Source organism: Tachyglossus aculeatus, chromosome 21, assembly GCF_015852505.1.
Source record: "Tachyglossus aculeatus isolate mTacAcu1 chromosome 21, mTacAcu1.pri, whole genome shotgun sequence".
Taxonomy (NCBI): domain Eukaryota; kingdom Metazoa; phylum Chordata; class Mammalia; order Monotremata; family Tachyglossidae; genus Tachyglossus; species Tachyglossus aculeatus.
This window is the reverse complement of record NC_052086.1, coordinates 50403620-50420590: the sequence shown is the minus strand read 5'-3', so window position 1 is coordinate 50420590 and position 16971 is coordinate 50403620. Positions and strand designations below refer to the sequence as shown.

General features: G+C 58.0%; 1 protein-coding gene across 1 annotated transcript; it reads left to right on the top strand.

The window, feature by feature from the left end:
* Positions 1-713: 713 nt before the first annotated feature.
* PLK1 (polo like kinase 1) lies at positions 714-16331 on the top strand. Its single transcript, XM_038762777.1, has 10 exons — positions 714-1118; positions 3698-3866; positions 5919-6063; positions 8134-8227; positions 11697-11916; positions 13162-13317; positions 13502-13579; positions 14033-14187; positions 15080-15262; positions 15684-16331. The coding sequence occupies exons 1-10, from the start codon at positions 714-716 to the stop codon at positions 15888-15890; spliced, it is 1812 nt and encodes a 603-aa protein (XP_038618705.1). The 3' UTR covers positions 15891-16331.
* The last annotated feature ends 640 nt before the right edge of the window (positions 16332-16971 follow it).

The window sequence follows — 16971 nt, the reverse complement described above, 5'->3', positions numbered from 1 at the left end:
GCTCAATAAAGTTTTTGTTGCGAGATGTGGGGCTATTTCAAACGGAGACGGGGGCCGGGCGGGTCCTCCCTGTGGGCCTCGTGCTCAATAAAGTGTTGCGAGACGTGAGGATATTTCAAACGGAGACGGGGGCCGGGCGGGTCCTCCCTGTGGGCCTCGTGCTCAATAAAGTTTTTGTTGCGAGATGTGAGGCTATTTCAAACGGAGGCGGGGGCGGGACGTGTCCTCCCTGTGGGGCTCGTGCTCAATAAAGTTTTTGTTGCGAGACGTGAGGCTATTTCAAACGGGGGCGGGGCGTGTCCTCCCTGTGGGGCTCGCGCTCAATAAAGTTTTTGTTGCGAGCTGTGTGGCTATTTCAAACGGAGGGGCGGGGCGTGTCGTCCCTGTGGGGCTCGCGCGCAATAAAGTTTTTGTTGCGGGGGGGAGGAGGCGGGAGGCGATTTCAAAAGGCGTCGGGGGCGGGGCCGGGTCGTGACGTCAGAAGGGAGTCCCATGGTGCCCCGCGGCGGGCGGGCGGTGTTTGGATTTTAAATCGTTGCAGCCAATCAGAGTGCGCGGGGCGCCGCCTAACGTTCGCCGGGGGGACACGCAGCCGCCGCCGCCGCCGCAGCAGATCGTGCAGCCCGGTCCGTTGCATCCTCCGAGCTCCGTTGCATCCTCCGCCCTCCGTTGCATCCTCCGTTGCATCCTCCGCCCGTCGCATCGGCCTCGGCATGAGCGCCCTGCCGGCGAAGGCCCCGGGCCGTCCGGCCGGGGGAGCGGCGGCGGCGGCGGCGGGGGCTCCCGCACCGTCGGCGTCGGCGTCGGCGTCGGTTCCCGGTCCGGAGATCCCCGAGGTGCTGCTGGACCCCCGCAGCCGGCGCCGCTTCGCGCGCGGCCGCTTCCTGGGCAAGGGCGGCTTCGCCAAGTGCTTCGAGCTGACCGACCTGGACAGCCGGGAGGTGTTCGCCGGCAAGATCGTGCCCAAGGCCCTGCTGCTCAAGCCGCACCAGAAGGAGAAGATGTCCATGGAGATCTCCATCCACAAGAGCCTGCTCCACCGCCACGTGGTGGGCTTCCACTGCTTCTTCGAGGACGACGACTTCGTCTTCGTCGTGCTGGAGCTCTGTCGGAGGAGGGTGAGCTCGGGCCGGGGGCGCCGTAACCATCACAACGGTGATGGCGTTGATTAAAAGCGCTTACTAGGTGCGAAGCGCCGGGGAGGTTGCGAGGCGGTCAGGTTGGTCCACGGGGGCCTCCCGACCCGCATTGGGTTTTTGGGGGGGGGGGTTTGGGGGGGGGGGAGGTAGTCTCCCAAGCGCTTCGGACAGTGCACCGCGCCCAGAAGGCGCTGGGGTGGTGGGGGGCCGGCCGCCCGCAGGGCCCCGAAATGATACTTTTTGGAGGGGCCCGAAACGCCCAGAGTTTCAACGTTCCAAAGGGGGAGGGGACCCATCCCCCATCCCCCATCCCCCATCCCCCATCCCCCCCTCCCCCCTCCCCCCAATTCACCTCCAGCCGTATTAATGGAGCGCTTCCCGGCGTGCAGAGAGCAGAGCACTGCCCTAAGCGCTCGGGGAAAGTAGAGCGCGGCAGGCGGCGGCCACACTGGGGGCCGGGGGTCGGCCGGCCGGCGATGTCCGGCTCGAGACAGGGACCGATGGGGACAGAAGGGCCGCGGGGACGGGAAACCACGAGACCCCAGCGAGAAGGAAAGTTAGCCATATCTGCCTGCATTAACGGCTTTGGGCTCTCCTCTCCTCTCGTCCCTTCTCTTCCCTTTTCCCTTCGCCTCTCCTCTCCCCTCCCCTCGTCCCTTTTCCGCTTGCCTCTTCTCTCGTCCCCTCTCTCCTCGTCTCGTCTCTTCTCTCTTCCCTCCTCTCCCCACTTCTCTTTTCTTCTTCCCTCCTCTCTCTTCCTCTCCCTTCTCCTGTCTCCTTTCCTCCCCCTTCTCCCCTCTCCCCTCTTCTCTCCCTCTCCCCGCTTCTCCTCTCCCCTCTTCTCGCTGCTCCTCTCTCCTTTTCTCGCCGCTCCTCTCCTCTTCTCGCCGCTCCTCTCCTCTTCACGCCGCTCCTCTCCTCTCCTCCTCTCCTCTCTCCTCTTCCTGCCGCTCCTCTCCTCCTCTCCTCCTCTTCTCTCCTCCTCTCCTCTCTCTCCTCTCTCCCCTCCTCCCCTCCCCTCCCCTCCCCTCCTCTCCCCTCCTCTCCTCTCTCCTCCTCTCCCCTCCTCTCCTCCTCTCCCCTCCTCTCCTCCCTCCTCCTCTCCTCCCTCCTCCTCTCCTCCCTCCTCCTCTCCTCCCTCCTCCTCTCCTCCCTCCTCCTCTCCTCCCCTCCTCTCCTCCCTCCTCTTCTCCTCCCCTCCTCTCCTCCCTCCTCTTCTCCTCCCTCATCCTCTCCTCTCTCCTCCTCTCCCCTCCTCTCCTCTCTCCTCCTCTCCCCTCCTCTCCTCCCTCCTCCTCTCCTCCCTCCTCCTCTCCTCCCTCCTCCTCTTCTCTCCTCCTCTCTCTCCTCTCCCCTCCTCTCCCGTCCTCTCCTCTCCCCTCCTCTCCTCTCTCCCCTCCTCCCCTCCCCTCCCCTCCTCTCCTCTCTCCCCTCCTCCCCTCCCCTCCCCTCCTCTCCTCTCCCCTCCTCTCCTCCCTCCTCCTCTCCTCCCTCCTCCTCTCCTCCCCTCCTCTCCTCCCTCCTCTTCTCCTCCCCTCCTCTCCTCCCTCCTCTTCTCCTCCCTCATCCTCTCCTCCCTCCTCCTCTCCTCCCTCCTCCTCTCCTCCCCTCCTCTCCTCCCTCCTCTTCTCCTCCCCTCCTCTCCTCCCTCCTCTTCTCCTCCCTCATCCTCTCCTCTCCCCTCCTCTCCTCTCTCCTCCTCTCCCCTCCTCTCCTCTCTCCTCCTCTCCCCTCCTCTCCTCCCTCCTCCTCTCCTCCCCTCCTCTCCTCCCTCCTCTTCTCCTCCCCTCCTCTCCTCCCTCCTCTTCTCCTCCCTCATCCTCTCCTCTCCCCTCCTCTCCTCTCTCCTCCTCTCCCCTCCTCTCCTCTCTCCTCCTCTCCCCTCCTCTCCTCCCTCCTCCTCTCCTCCCTCCTCCTCTCCTCCCTCCTCCTCTCCTCCCTCCTCCTCTCCTCCCTCCTCCTCTCCTCTCCCCTCCTCTCCTCTCTCCTCCTCTCCCCCCTCCTCTCTCCTCCCTCTCCTCTCTCCTCCTCTCCTCTCTCCTCCTCTCCTCTCCCCTCCTCTCCTCTCTCCTCCTCTCCCCCCTCCTCTCTCCTCCCTCTCCTCTCTCCTCCTCTCCTCTCTCCTCCTCTCCTCTCCTCTCCTCCCTCCTCCTCCCCTCTCTCCTCCTCTCCTCTCTTTCCCTCCCTTCCTCTCCCCTCCCTTCCCCTCTTCTCCTCTCTTCTCCCCTCCTCTCCCCCCCTTGCTTCTCCCCCTCCACTTCTCCTCTCTTCTCTACTCTTCTCCCCTCCTCTCCTCTCTTCTCCCCTCCCCGCTTCTCTTCTCCTCTCCCTGCTTCTCTTCTCCTCTCTTCTCCCCACTTCTCTTCTCCTCTCTACTCTTCTCTTCTTTCTTCTCCCCCTTTTCCTCCCCCTTTTCCTCCCCCCTTTCCTCCCCCCCTTTCCTCCCCCCCCTTCCTACCCCCTTCCTCCCCCCTTCCTTCCCCCCCTTTCCTCCCCCCCCTTTCCTCCCTTCTCCTCCTCTGGCCGCCCCCTCCTCTCACCCTCCTGTCCTCCGGTAGTCTTTGCTGGAGCTGCATAAGCGTCGGAAGGCGGTGACGGAGCCCGAAGCGCGCTACTACCTGCGCCAGATCATCCTGGGCTGCCAGTACCTGCACCGCACCCGAGTCATCCACCGGGACCTCAAGCTGGGCAACCTCTTCCTCAACGATGACATGGAGGTCAAAATAGGTCAGGACAAGCCGGCAGTCCGGGGACCTTCCCCCTTCTCAGGAGCGGGACGGGGAAACCAAAGAAAAGCCCCACAGAGAAAGCTGCCTACAAATCTGTGCTGGCTCAATAGGAACTCCCCTGGACTTGCAAAGAGAAGGCACCAGTAATTGATTTTTAGGCCTGACTCTCCTGCTACATTGCTCCTTGAGGGTGGGGATCCTGTGTACCAAGCTAGTGTACTCTCCCGAGTTCTTAGTACAGCGCTCTGCACACAGTAAGGGCTGAGTAGTATTAATACCACTTCAGTAATAAAGAGTATTGGTTGAAAAGCCATGTCATTTGGAAAAGAAGTTCAGGCTCAGCCTGGTAGAACGCAACCCAGGCCTCCATTTTAAACAGACTAATAGGAGCCGCTCCTCCTCTAGTCTGGAAGCCCCTTCTGGACTGGGAATGTGCTTACTCTACTATAGTGGACTCTCCTGAGCACTTAGTACAGTGCCCCGCAGTACCGTCTTTTGCAAGAGTTCATCCTGTGGGCTGCTTCTCTCTCTGTCTCGAAACCTTTGACTCTTCCCTAGTGATTGGAGTGTGTGACTGAGACTTGGTTGCAAACCCTTCAAGGACCCCATCGCCCTCCAGCTGGATCTTTTTGCGAAAAAAGAGGTTGTCGGCTTTTTAAGTTTGGAGCCTCTATGATAATGGTAGCTGGCAGTCAGCTAACCTTTAAAGCGGCATAAGCAGTCACTAGAATTGATTGCTCTTAACTAGTGCAGAGAACTGTCTAAATGTTTAATAATTGTGGTGTTAACTGCTTACTATGTGCCAGGCCCTGTACTCAGCATCGAGGTGGATGTGAGTAAATCAGGTTGGGCGGCAAAAGTGTTCTATATCCCTATGGCCCCACAAGTGCTCTGATTTTTCACTCTGACCCTTCAGCTGTCTGTCCCGCTCATAATAATAATAATTATAAATAATTATGGTATTAAGCGCTTACTGTGTGCCAAGCACTGGGGTATCATCATCATCAGTCGTATTTATTGAGCGTTTACTGTGTGCAGAGCACTGTACTAAGCGCTTGGGAAGTATAAGTTGGCAACATATAGAGACAGTCCCTACCCAACCGTGGGCTCACAGTAGATACAAGATATTCAGGTTGTCCCACGTGGAGCGCCCAGTCTTAATCCCCATTTTACAGACGAGGTCACCGAGGCCCAGAGAAGTGAAGTGGCTTGCCCAGGCACACACAGCAGACAAGTGGCGGAGCGGGATTAGAACTCACGTCCTCGGCCTCCCGAGCCCGGGCTGCTGCCACTGAGCCACGCTGCCTCTCATCCCCGAGCCCCGTGGTGATAGTGTGGGCACTGAGTGTCCCTCAAATGGGGTGCTAAAAAGAGGTTAAAATGCCATCCAGGTTTGCAAATCTCGAGAAATCTGTCACCCCGAGTAGGGAGCCCTAGAATTAGACCGTATCGTCGGGTGTAAGTAGACGCTCGGAGGGTCTCTTGTGACCGCAGATGGCTCTCTGCCGTGGAGTCCCTAGCCCGATCTTCTATCATCCGAACGTGGGAGTGGTCAGAAGAAGGCACGCTGGCGGAAACTTGGTCGTGGATCGGTCCGATTCTCACCCCTAGCGAGACCCCCGTGGTTGGAGAATCGAAAGCGGATTTGCTTCTGTAGGGTGGCGGGCCTCGCCTACTGGGCCCCCTGCCTGAATTGGGGTGGGGGACAGAGAGCAGGGGGAACCTTCCCTGTCTGCCAAACAACTTTCCTGGTGGGACAACCATCCCGGGGCTGTTTCTCTTACTGGAGCCGAGTCGTAGCCCGTCCTGGCCCGTCGGTGGCATTGCGACATGGGCAAGGTGCCCGGTGGCCAAGCAGACGTGGGTGTCTGCTGGGCCCAGAAGTCGTATTTCCCCCGGGGGGGAGGCCAGCCAGATGGGCCCCCAGTGGAAAAAGTGGCCACTGAGTGGGGAGGTGGAGAACGAGGCGTCGTGAAACCGTTTTGCGGAGGCTCGGTAGGAGCCCCGGGTGAGGATGGTGCAGATGGAGGACTTTCTGCCTTTTCCAAAGGTGACTTTGGCTTGGCCACCAAAGTAGAATATGAGGGGGAGCGGAAGAAGACCCTGTGTGGAACACCCAATTACATTGCCCCCGAGGTTCTGGGCAAGAAGGGACACAGCTTTGAAGTGGACGTCTGGTCCATCGGTTGTATTATGTAAGTACGCCTGGGGTCTTAGCTCTCAGAGAACTTAGCGGGAAGTTGGGCAGGTTTGGCGACCGGGCCTTCTTGGTCGAAAGGGCGGCCTGGGACGAGCTTAGCTTCTTGAATCTGGGGCCGCCCTTTTCCCTCCAGGAGAACCCCCCACCTTTAAGAAAGGGGTTGGTCTGGTGTTCCCAGCGTTTTTGAGCCCATGTCGGTCCGAATCCACCCGACAGTCTGTCGTAATTGGGGTTTGCTCGCCGTGCCACATCCCACTGGGGGGTTGGGCTGACTGCTGGCTTATCAGTAATAATTATAGTGCTTAAGTGCTCAGTATGTGCCAGACACGGTACTAAGTCCTGGGGTGGATACAAGCAAATTGGGTCGGACACAGTCCCTGTCCCACATGGGGCTCTCAGTCTCGATCCCCATTTTACAGATGAGGTAACTGAGCCCCAGAGAAGTGAAGCGGCCTGCCCAAGGTCACCCAAAAGGTGGAGGTGGCTCGTTCAGACATGCCCTGAAATAGCTGAGCCGGCAGTCCCTGGGAGGCCAGAAAGTTCAGGAGAAGGGGGATGGTTTGTTTGCCATTTCTAAAATCTCCACTTTTCCCTTGCTCCGTCTAGACTGGGAGGTTGCTTTGGGCAGAGAGTGTCTTTCACCTTTGTTGTAATGTACTCTCCCAAGTCCTTAGTACGATGCTTTGCACACAGTAAGCGCTCAATAAATGGCATTGATTGATTTTTTTTTTCCCCCAAAGACCTCGGGGAGGAGTTCCAGTCTCCCCTCAGGTGGGGCGAAAGCTGGGGCTTTCTGACCCACATATCGGCGGGGTGTCTGCAAAGGGACCCCAGGTGTTGGCGACTGCACCCTGAGAGCCCCAAGTTCCTACGGGCAGCGTCAACTGGTGGAAAGAGCTTGGGCCTAGGGCCCAGCCCACCTGGGTTCTAGCCCCGGCTCTGCGGTGACCCTGGGCCTCGGTTTCCTCATCTGGAATAGGGATGTGTTAAGGATAAAATGAGGACCTCAGGAAAGCGGGTGTTACTTAGACAGAACAGTGTGTAGGGTCAGACGGCCCCTCTCAGCTGGTCTTCCGTGAGTCACAAGGAAACTTGATCAGCGCTCAGGGTGCAATTTTTGAATAAATATGAAGCGGTGGGAATTTTGTCGTTTGAACGTGCTCCGTTTATATTGAGAACACTGCTTACTCATCAATCGTATTTATTGAGCGCTTACTATGTGCAGAGCACTGTACTAAGCACTTGGGAAGTACAAATTGGCAACATATAGAGACAGTCCCTACCCAACAGTGGGCTCACAGTCTAAAAGGGGGAGACAGAGAACAAAACCAAACATACTAACAAAATAAAATAAATAGAATAGATATGTACAAATAAAATAAATAAATAAATAGAGTAATAAATATGTACAAACATATATACATATATACAGGTGCTGTGGGGAGGGGAAGGAGGTAAGATGGGGGGGATGGAGAGGGGGACGAGGGGGAGAGGAAGGAAGGGGCTTACCCTCACTGGATGCCTCCCTGGGACTTTATCTCCTTACTTGGGGTCCTGGAGACCGGTGGGACTGTTTGCTTCCTGAGCTGGGGAACGGCTTCAGCTTGGAGAGACGAAGAAAACCAGAGTGGGGAAAGCGGGAAGTCTGTGGTGTCTCTTTAGTAACTGCCATTGGAAGTGAGCTGGCGGGCCATGGATTCAGGGGGTGAAATAATAAAAGGCCGGTTCTTCCCTCAAGGAGTTTCAGATCTGGTTTTTGAGAGGCAGGAGAGTCTGCTGGAGTCCCCTTACCAGAGTCCCGCGGTATATAAACTTGGCCGTCCTGTAATATAGGAGTTGCAGCCACGAGGAACTTTAAGGAAACCATTGGTGTCCAAGTGTCCGCTCCTTTGATGTGTGGCCTCTCTGTTTCCTCTGAGGTTGTCTCTTGTTCGGCCCAGATAGAAAGGCGCGCGCTATCCGAAGAACATTTCCCTAATTCCCCAACAGCGTCGTAGCCCACCCGAGTTAAGGAGGAATGGAGTTTATCCCTAGCCTACTGATCCCTCTGCCCTTGGGCTTTCAGGTACACTTTGCTGGTAGGCAAACCGCCCTTTGAAACATCTTGCTTAAAAGAGACATATATCAGAATTAAGAAGAACGAATACAGCATTCCCAAGGTAAGGCTCGGAAGGCTTCTCGGTAGCCGAGCGGGTCGCGTTTTAATGCCTTGGCGGGAAGGAGGTCCTGGTTGGAGGAAGGGGATGGGCCCATGTTGGCACCTGGTGTTGCCTTGGAGGGGAGTACGAGTCAGTGGGGTGGCAATGAGCTGCCTGTGGAGTCTTTTGCTCCAAGGTCCTGCCAGGCTCCCTAACTGTCCAGAGTTTTGAGTTCAAATAGTAATGGTAGTTGTTAAGCGCTTACTATGTGCAAAGCACTGTTCTAAGCGCTGGGGAGGTTTCAAGGTGATCAGTTGTCCCACGGGGCGCTCACAGTCTTAATCCCCATTTTACAGATGAGGGAACTGAGGCCCAGAGAAATTAAGTGCCTTGCCCAAAGTCATGCAGCTGACAGTTGGCAGAGCTGGGATCTGAACCCATGACCTGATGATGATGATGGCATTTATTAAGCGCTTACTATGTGCAAAGCACTGTTCTAAGCGCTGGGGGGATACAAAGTGATGAGATTGTCCGATGTGGGGCTCACAGTCTTCATCCCCATTTCACAGACGAGGGAACTGAGGCCCAGAGAAGTGAAGTGACTTGCCCAAAGTCACACAGCGGACAAGTGGCGGGGCTGGGATTTGAACCCATGACCTCTGACTCCAAAGCCCGGGCTCTTTCCACTGAGCCACGCTGCTTCTCACGCCTTCCGCCCTGGACTGTTTAGAACGTAGGGAGAATCCCGCAGCTCAGAACGGGGGGACGGTTCTACAGTTTGGAAAGCCGCCCGGACAGGCTAAATATACCTCTGAGAAGCCGCGTGGCTTAGTGGAAAGAACCCGGGCTTGGGAGTCGGAGGTTGTGGGTTCTGATCCTGGCTCTGCCGCTTATCAGCTGTGTGACTTTGGGCAAGTCACTTCACTTCTCTGTGCTTGTTAACCTCATCTGGAAAATGGGGATGAAGGCTGCGAGCTCCGCGTGGGACAAACTGATTATTTTTGTATTTACTCCAGCGCTTAGAACGGTGCTTGGCACATAGTGAGCGCTTAACAAGTACCATCATAACGGCTGGCAAATTTCAAGTTGTCCCGCTTCGATGTGTCACTTTGGTGCTTCACTGGCACGGTCCTGACTGCTTCCCCGCATTCGGCGGTGATGGTTGACGTGCTTGCCCGCGTGGCTGAGAGTCTGCCGGCTGCTGAGGAACCATCCCAGGGGGCAGGACAGAAAAGGGGTCTCCATGGTGGAGAGGGAGGCTGGGAGGAAAGTGCCCAGGAACTGGGGGGAGGAGGGGAGCACCTGGGCCAGAGCAGCTTCCCAAGAGGGGGTTTCAGATGTGGTCCCTGGGGTTCCATCCCAGGAGGGACAGTAGATCTTGGGCCACTTGCTATTCTCCATGTCAAAAGATTCTCTGGGATTCAAAACCTGCCTGCTCTTAGCTCCCACTAAAGTCAAGTTCACTCCCATAATAATAATAGTATTTGTTGTCAACTTGTACTTCCCAAGCGCTTAGTACAGCGCTCTGCGCACAGTAAGCGCTCAATAAGTACGATTGATTGATTGTTGTGGGCTTACTATGTGCGAAGCACTGTTCCAAGTGCTGGGGGAGGGCGTATACAGGGTGATCAGGCTGTCCCGCGTGGGACTCACAGTCCTAATCCCCATTTTACAGATGAGGTAACTGAGGCCCAGAGAAGTTAAGTGGCTTGCCCAAGTTCACTCAGCTGACAAGTGGTGGAGCTGGGATTCGAACCCATGACCTCTGACTCCCATGCCCGGGCTCTTTCCACTGAGCCACGATTCCCCATTCACCCGGCCTTGCTAAACTAATGTGACCTTTGGGTGAACAATCAATGGCATTTATTGAGCACTTACTGTGTGCAGAGCAATTTACTAAGCGCCTGGAAGAGTACAGTAAAAATAGAGTTGGTAGGCACAAACCCTGCTCACAAGGGGCTTACAGTCTACAGGGAGCCCGACCCATCCGTGACTTGGTGGGCTTTGGAGTTCAGCATGTCTGACCTATCTTCCCTGCTTCCTTTTTGATCCCATATTGAGGCCGGACTGAAACGAGCCACAGCCTCAAACCCTCGGGGGTTGCGCTTCCCAAAAGAGACACCTCTCCCGCAATCCAGGCGGGATTTAGGACCACAAATGGACCCCTTCTCCCTCTCCCGTCCCTCCCTTAGAGGTTTTCCGCTCTCAGGCTCTCTGATGTCCCTGCTGGTCTGCAGTCACCATTTTGTATCTTTAGCTAGCGACCTCCATTTAGCAGAGATAATGGCCGCTCTCCTAGCCTAAGTCCGAAGAAGTCATTTAGACCCTTTCTTTCTTTTTGGATCAGGTAGCTATCGTTCTTTCCCAGTCACAATTCTTTGTGACTGATACGGTTTTGGTCAATTTCTTGGATCTCAAGAACCCTTCAAGGAACTTTTCATTGTTCCCTGTGGGAAGCGGTGCTTGTTAATTATAATAATAAAATAATAATAATAGTGCAATACTTGTAATTAGCGGTACTTAAGCATTAACTCTGTCAGGCGCTATACTAGGCGCTGGGGTAGATACAAGGTGATAAGGCCAGACAGTCTGAGTTTCTTAGTCTAAGAAGGAGGGAGTAGGATTTAACCTGTTTTTGGGTAGGGACCATCTTTATATGTTGCCGATTTGTACTTCCCAAGCGCTTAGTACAGTGCTCTGCACTCAATAAATCCGATTGAATGAATAATCCCCATTTTACAGATGAGGGAAACGAGGCACAGAGAAGTGAAGTGACTTGCCCATGGTTACGCAGCGGGCAAGGGACAAAGCCGGGTGTAGAACTCAGGGCCCTCTGTCTCTCAGGCCGGCCGGTGCTCTTTCCAGGAGGTCACGCTGCTTCTCAGTTGTTTGGCTAGAGTAATTCCTATTTTCATGGAAGTCGGTAATCGTCCCTAACTGCAACCCAACCTGCAAGTTGCTGTTGCTGACAGTGGGCGGGATGCTAATTTCTTTCAGTCTGGGTTGAAATCCCGTGGAGGTGTGTGGCCGCCATCCTGCCGGGGTTGTCATTAGAGAAGCAGCGTGGCTCGGCGGCAGGAGCCCGGGCTTGGGAGTCGGAGGTTGTGGGTTCTAATCCCGCCTCCGCCGCTTGTCAGCCGTGTGACCTTGGGCAAGTCACTTTTGTGCCTCAGTTCCCTCATCTGTCAAATGGGGATGAAGACTGTGAGCCCCACGTGGGACAACCTGATCTCCTTGTATTCCCCCCCAGTGCTTAGAACAGTGCTTTGCACATAGTAAGCGCTTAACAAATACCATTATTATTATTCATTCGTTCACTGTACCGAGCGCTTGGGGATGTCTAATTCAGCGGTAAACAGACACGTTCCATGTCCGCAAGGAGCTCAGAGTCTAGAGGCCGAGCTTCCGTCCGGCCAGGGTGTTGGGGCCCGGATCGCCCGGCCGGCGCTGGGGCTGATGGCGCCTCCCCTCCTCCGTTCCCGCACGCCAGCACGTCAACCCCGTGGCCGCCTCCCTGATCCAGAAGATGCTGCGGCTGGACCCCTCCACCCGCCCCACCGTCGTGGAGCTGCTCAACGACGAGTTCTTCACCTCGGGCTACATCCCCGCCCGGCTGCCCACCACCTGCCTCACCATAGCCCCCAGATTCTCCATCGCTCCCAACAGCCTGGACCACAGCGGCCGCAAGCCGCTCACCGTCCTCAACAAAGGTCAGGAGGCCCGGGCCGGGCCCTCGCCACCCTCCCCGCCTCTCCCCAAGGACCGGAGGGGAGGGGGCACCCCCGCTCCCTAGCTCCCTCCCCTTTAGCTCAAAGAGGAGGCACCGTGACCCCCAATGAGGCCCTGGAAATAGACTTTAATTTTTCCCCAACCTGCCCTCACCCCTGGGTCGTCTCGGCAGTAAAAAAAAAATCCCCCTTTTTCTTACTCCTCCAAGGAGAGATGACAGTTGCTAGGCTATCTTTAATAATAATAATGGCATTTATTAAGCGCTTACTATGTGCAAAGCACTGTTCTAAGCGCTGGGAAGATTACAAGGTGATCAGGTGGTCCCACGGGTTGCTCACAGTCTTCATCCCCATTTTACAGATGAGGGAACTAAGGCCCAGAGAAGTGACTTCCCCAAAATCACACAGCTGACAAGTGGCGGAGCTGGGATTAGAACCCGTGACCTCTGACTCCAAAGCCCGGGCTCTTTCCACAGAGCCACAAATACCTGGGTTGGTGGGGGCGGTTTGGTTTAGTTTTTTTTATTATTATTATTAAATGGTATTTAAGCACCTACTGTGTACGAGGCATTGTACTAAGTGCCGAGGTAGTTACAAAGTAATCAGGTTGGACCCAATCCGTGTCCCACAAACTTGCCCTTAATTTCTCTTTTGTTCCCCTGGGCCCCATGTGGGACAGGGACTGTATCCAACCCAATCATCTTGTATCTACCCAGTGCTTAGTACAACGCTCAGCATATAGTAAACGTTTAACGAATACCCCAGTTCTCATTACCTTCACGCTGGCAGAGAGGATGCCGGGATGGAGTTGAGTTGCCGGAGGCCAGCTTGGCAGAGCTGGCATTTGGGTGTTTTGGAGGGTCCTGTTCTTGTTGGAGAAAGAGTGTTTTTTCTGGATCCTGGGTGCCTTTCCCCACTCCCGCCCCTTTCTGTTTGAAATCCAGTTTATTCAGTGCCCGTCCCAATTAGGATTCTCTTCCCTTCTGTACGCTCAGATCCTCCCAAGAACCTTCTTCCCTTCCCCATCAGTAACCACTGACTCCCCTCAGCCTCCCTCTCCTCCGTTGGTGATTTCCCCGCCGCCGCCACTCCTGACTGCATCGTTCCCCGATTTCCCCCACCCCTCCCCACCCCTCAGGCCTCGGGGGCCGTTTGGGATCCCCACCCGGGCTTCCCGTTGCCACCGTCCCTCAAACGGCTACCTGGGTTCCTCCTCCCTCCGACCAGGACCGGACAGCCCCGTGGTGGAGAAGGTGCCGGATAAGGAGGAGGCGGCCCCCCGGGAGCAGGGCGAGCCCACGGACTACCACCTTCCCGACATGCTGCAGCAGCTGACCAGCGTCAACGTGGCCAAGCCCTCTGAGCGGAGGCTGGTGAAGCAAGGTGAGGATCGGGGCTTCTCGGCGAGCGGGACGCCTGGCCCGCTCGAGGCGAGGGGGCTCACCCTCCCCTTTGGGGGGGCGGGGGGGCGGTCGCCCGGCTCGAGACCCCCAGCAGGTTCCCGAGGTGACGCGTTCACGCCGCCGCTCGACTCTGCGCCCAGCCTCCTGTTGTTCTTGTGTTCCAGAGGAGGCCGAGGACCCCGCCTGCATCCCCATCTTCTGGGTCAGCAAATGGGTGGACTATTCAGACAAATATGGTTTAGGTAGGTCTCTCCTCGCCCCTCCCCTTTTTCCAGATGGATAGACTAGCCACCGAGGCCGCCGCCGCCGCCTCCCGAGGGGCCGTGCGGGGTAGGTCGTCGCGGGGCAGCGAGGGAGGGCTGTGGACCTGAGGAAGAGAGAAAGAAGGGAGCCGAGGATTGGGCTCCTGACTGCTGCCCTCATTCCACTCCCCGAACCCTCAGTGGCGGTGGGGGGTGGGGGGGGTATTTGTATGTGCGTGCACATCTTGACCCCAGAGGTCAACCGGCAGCCGGAGTTGGTCCCCTCTCGGGACCGTGCTGGGAGCTAATCCGGTCGGGTTGCTGGACGGCCAAGGCCTCTGCCACCCCGCCAGTTGAGAGGGGGGTCGGCTGGTCTGGGCCCCGATCCTAGTGGGTGCCTGGCTTCTGCTGGAGTAACCAGCGGGCCCGTGCGGGCCCACCTCCCCCGCCCAGGCTACCAGCTGTGTGACAACAGCGTGGGCGTCTTGTTCAACGACTCGACGCGGCTCATCATGTACAACGACGGGGACAGCCTGCAGTACATCGAGCAGGACGGCACCGAGTCCTACCTCACCGTGCGCTCCTACCCCTCCACGCTCACCAAGAAGGTAAGGGGGAGGTTTGGACGTCAAGGACTCCGTATGGGTTGGGCAGGAGAGGAGGGGTGAACCAGCCACAAAGCCAGAGCCTGTTAGAGGCCCCGGGCTACTTGGGTGGGTGGACAGGGCTAGTCCTGAGTCCTGGAACCTTTGGAGGGGAGAGGGAGTTTCAGGCCTCAAAGCCGGAAGACAGAATGGGGACCACCTCATACCCTCCCCTGTAACATGCGCTCCTTGGCTTTAGCTAGGATGGGTGAGGGGCGTTCACTTCGGGGGCTGCTGGTAGGTGCTGGGAAAATGGTCTCTGGGCGGAGCGAGGGGTTCCCAAGGAAGCCAGACTATGGAAGCCCCTCCTCCAGTCATGGGGGGCCCTGTCTGTCTCCCCGTTTGCACTTGGGGAGGGAGGAAGGGGAGCCGGGTCGTTCAAGGGTGTCGTAGCCAGTACCGAGACTGAGAGTTTGGGCCGGGGTGACCCGGGACCGAACTGGCCAGGAATTGTCCCGGGGCGGCCTTTGTAGCCCACGGCCCCTGGGGCTGGCACCAAGAGGAGCCCAGCTGGGCTTGGAGCCGAGGGGCCCCCTGGGCCCCAGGTGGAAGGGGCCAGGGGCTCAGCTCAGAGTGGGCCTGTCTGCTCCGGCGTGGGCCGGACGCTGAATGTCTCTAGGGCTGTAGTGGGGCCGTCCGCTCCGCTCCGCTCCGGGGCTCGGTTCGGGGGACGCCACCCCACACGCGCCCGTTTGCCTTGCGGGTCAGCAACCCCGGGCTACGTGGGGTTCGGTCCCCAAGCCCCCGGTGGCAGATGCGAGGTCAGTTTCGGGCCCGCCCCGGGCCCCAACACGATACTGCCGGCGGGCCCCGCTCCGGCCGGGCTCTGGCTGAACGGCGTCCCCGCCCCCCGTAGATCACACTGCTCAAGTACTTCCGCAACTACATGAGCGAGCACCTGCTCAAGGCCGGAGCCAACATCACCCCGCGGGAGGGGGACGAGCTGGCCCGTCTGCCCTACCTGCGCACCTGGTTCCGCACCCGCAGTGCCATCGTCCTGCACCTGAGCAACGGCACCGTGCAGATCAACTTCTTCCAGGTGAGCTCCCGGGCACCGTCTCGGGGTCCGGCCCGCCTGCTGGCCCCTCTGCCCTTTCTGCTTGCACCGGAGCCCCTTCTTGGTAGCCGGCTCTAGTCCTGCTGCTCTACCCTCCGGCCAGGCGCTGTCCTTCTTCCCGCACAGTAGATTTCTCGTCTTACGAGTGGGGCTCCCTCCCCGGGTTACTAGCAGCAGAAGACGCCATCCCTTCCTGTGATGTTTGGGAGCGCCCGGAGGCCTGGCCTAGTAGGACCGATGGGGATGAAGGAAATGAAGTAGGCCCGTGCCACCGCCCCGCCCCTGCCACCCCTTTCCCGGGCCTGCAGGGATGACGGTGGAGCCGGCCACAGCCCCTGTCCCTCCCGGCGGGCGGGCGGGCGAGGGTCCTGACGGTCTCGGGCCCCCGTCCCCCCCCCGGCAGGATCACACGAAGCTGATCCTGTGTCCCCTGATGGCGGCCGTGACGTACATCGACGAGAAGCGTGACGTCCGGACGTACAAGCTGAGCCTCATCGAGGAGCACGGCTGCTGCCGCGAGCTGGCCAACCGGCTCCGCTATGCCCGCACCATGGTGGACAAGCTGCTCAGCTCCAAGTCGGCCGGGGCCCGGCTCAAGGCCTCGGCTTGAAGCGGGCCCCGAGGCCCCCGGCCCCACCCCGGATCTCTCGCCTCCTCCGCCCGTGCGCCAGGATCCCCGGCCGCGGCCGGGCCGCGGAGCCGGCGCCGGGCGGGCGCGTGCGCGGTCCGGACCGGCTCCAGACCCTCCTCCCCTCCCGCTCTCTGCGGGGAGATGTTCTCAGAAGGTTCGGCATCAACCGAGGAAACTCAGGTCCAGGCCTGCCCCCTCCCTCGCCCCGGCCCCGGCCCGGCAGGGGGAAGTTACCATGTAAGTTATTTGTACATCTTGGTGTATGTCTGGGCGCCTCAGGTTTCTGCCTCCTTGAATTGTATAGAGATTTTTTTAAAAAAATGAAAACCAACTTGTGCCGTGAAGCCTGAGGACTCAGCTTCTTAAACATTAAAGATGATAAGTTTGTACCCAATTAAACTTTTTGTATATTACCTGGCACGTGGTGTCCGCCTCATTTTTTTGTAAGCGTTTTTAGAAGAATGTCCCCACCTCCCACCCCCAACTATTGTGGGGTGGGGCGGGAGCCCGACCTGGCCTGGGCCTTGTCTGAGCAGCTTTGCGGTCTCATCCCATCAACGGGGGGTTGGTTCACTGGGGCCCCATCCCCACTCTTCCTACTGCTTTTGTTCCTGCCGCGGCTTCGCTCCCACAGCCCCAGAGGGAAGGCTGGGACCTCACCTCCAAGGGCCCTTGCGCATCCTGACGCATTCCCTGCTGGAAGTGGGGAAGGCCTGAACCGCTCTTAGGCCTCAGAGCCGGCGGTTTCCGGGTCCTCTGGGCCGCAGCTGCTCTTGCCGTTAACTCCAACCCCTCTGTCTTCCAGGGAACGTCTCTCCCAGCCGCAGGCGGGAAGCTCAAATCCTAGCTGGCTTCCCCCGACTGAGACCAGGCCGAGAACGGGCAGGAAGCTGCAGAGTTGCCCTGAACCTGCTGTAACGCGGGCAGGAAGTTTGGGGTCTTTCTCAGTCCTGCCCTAGCACTATTACACGAGTTGCTGGTTGAAAAGGGTTTTATTTACAACAAGCCAAGGGTTACAATGGAAAAAATCCCATACCTAAGCCAAGGAAGAGAGGGGGAG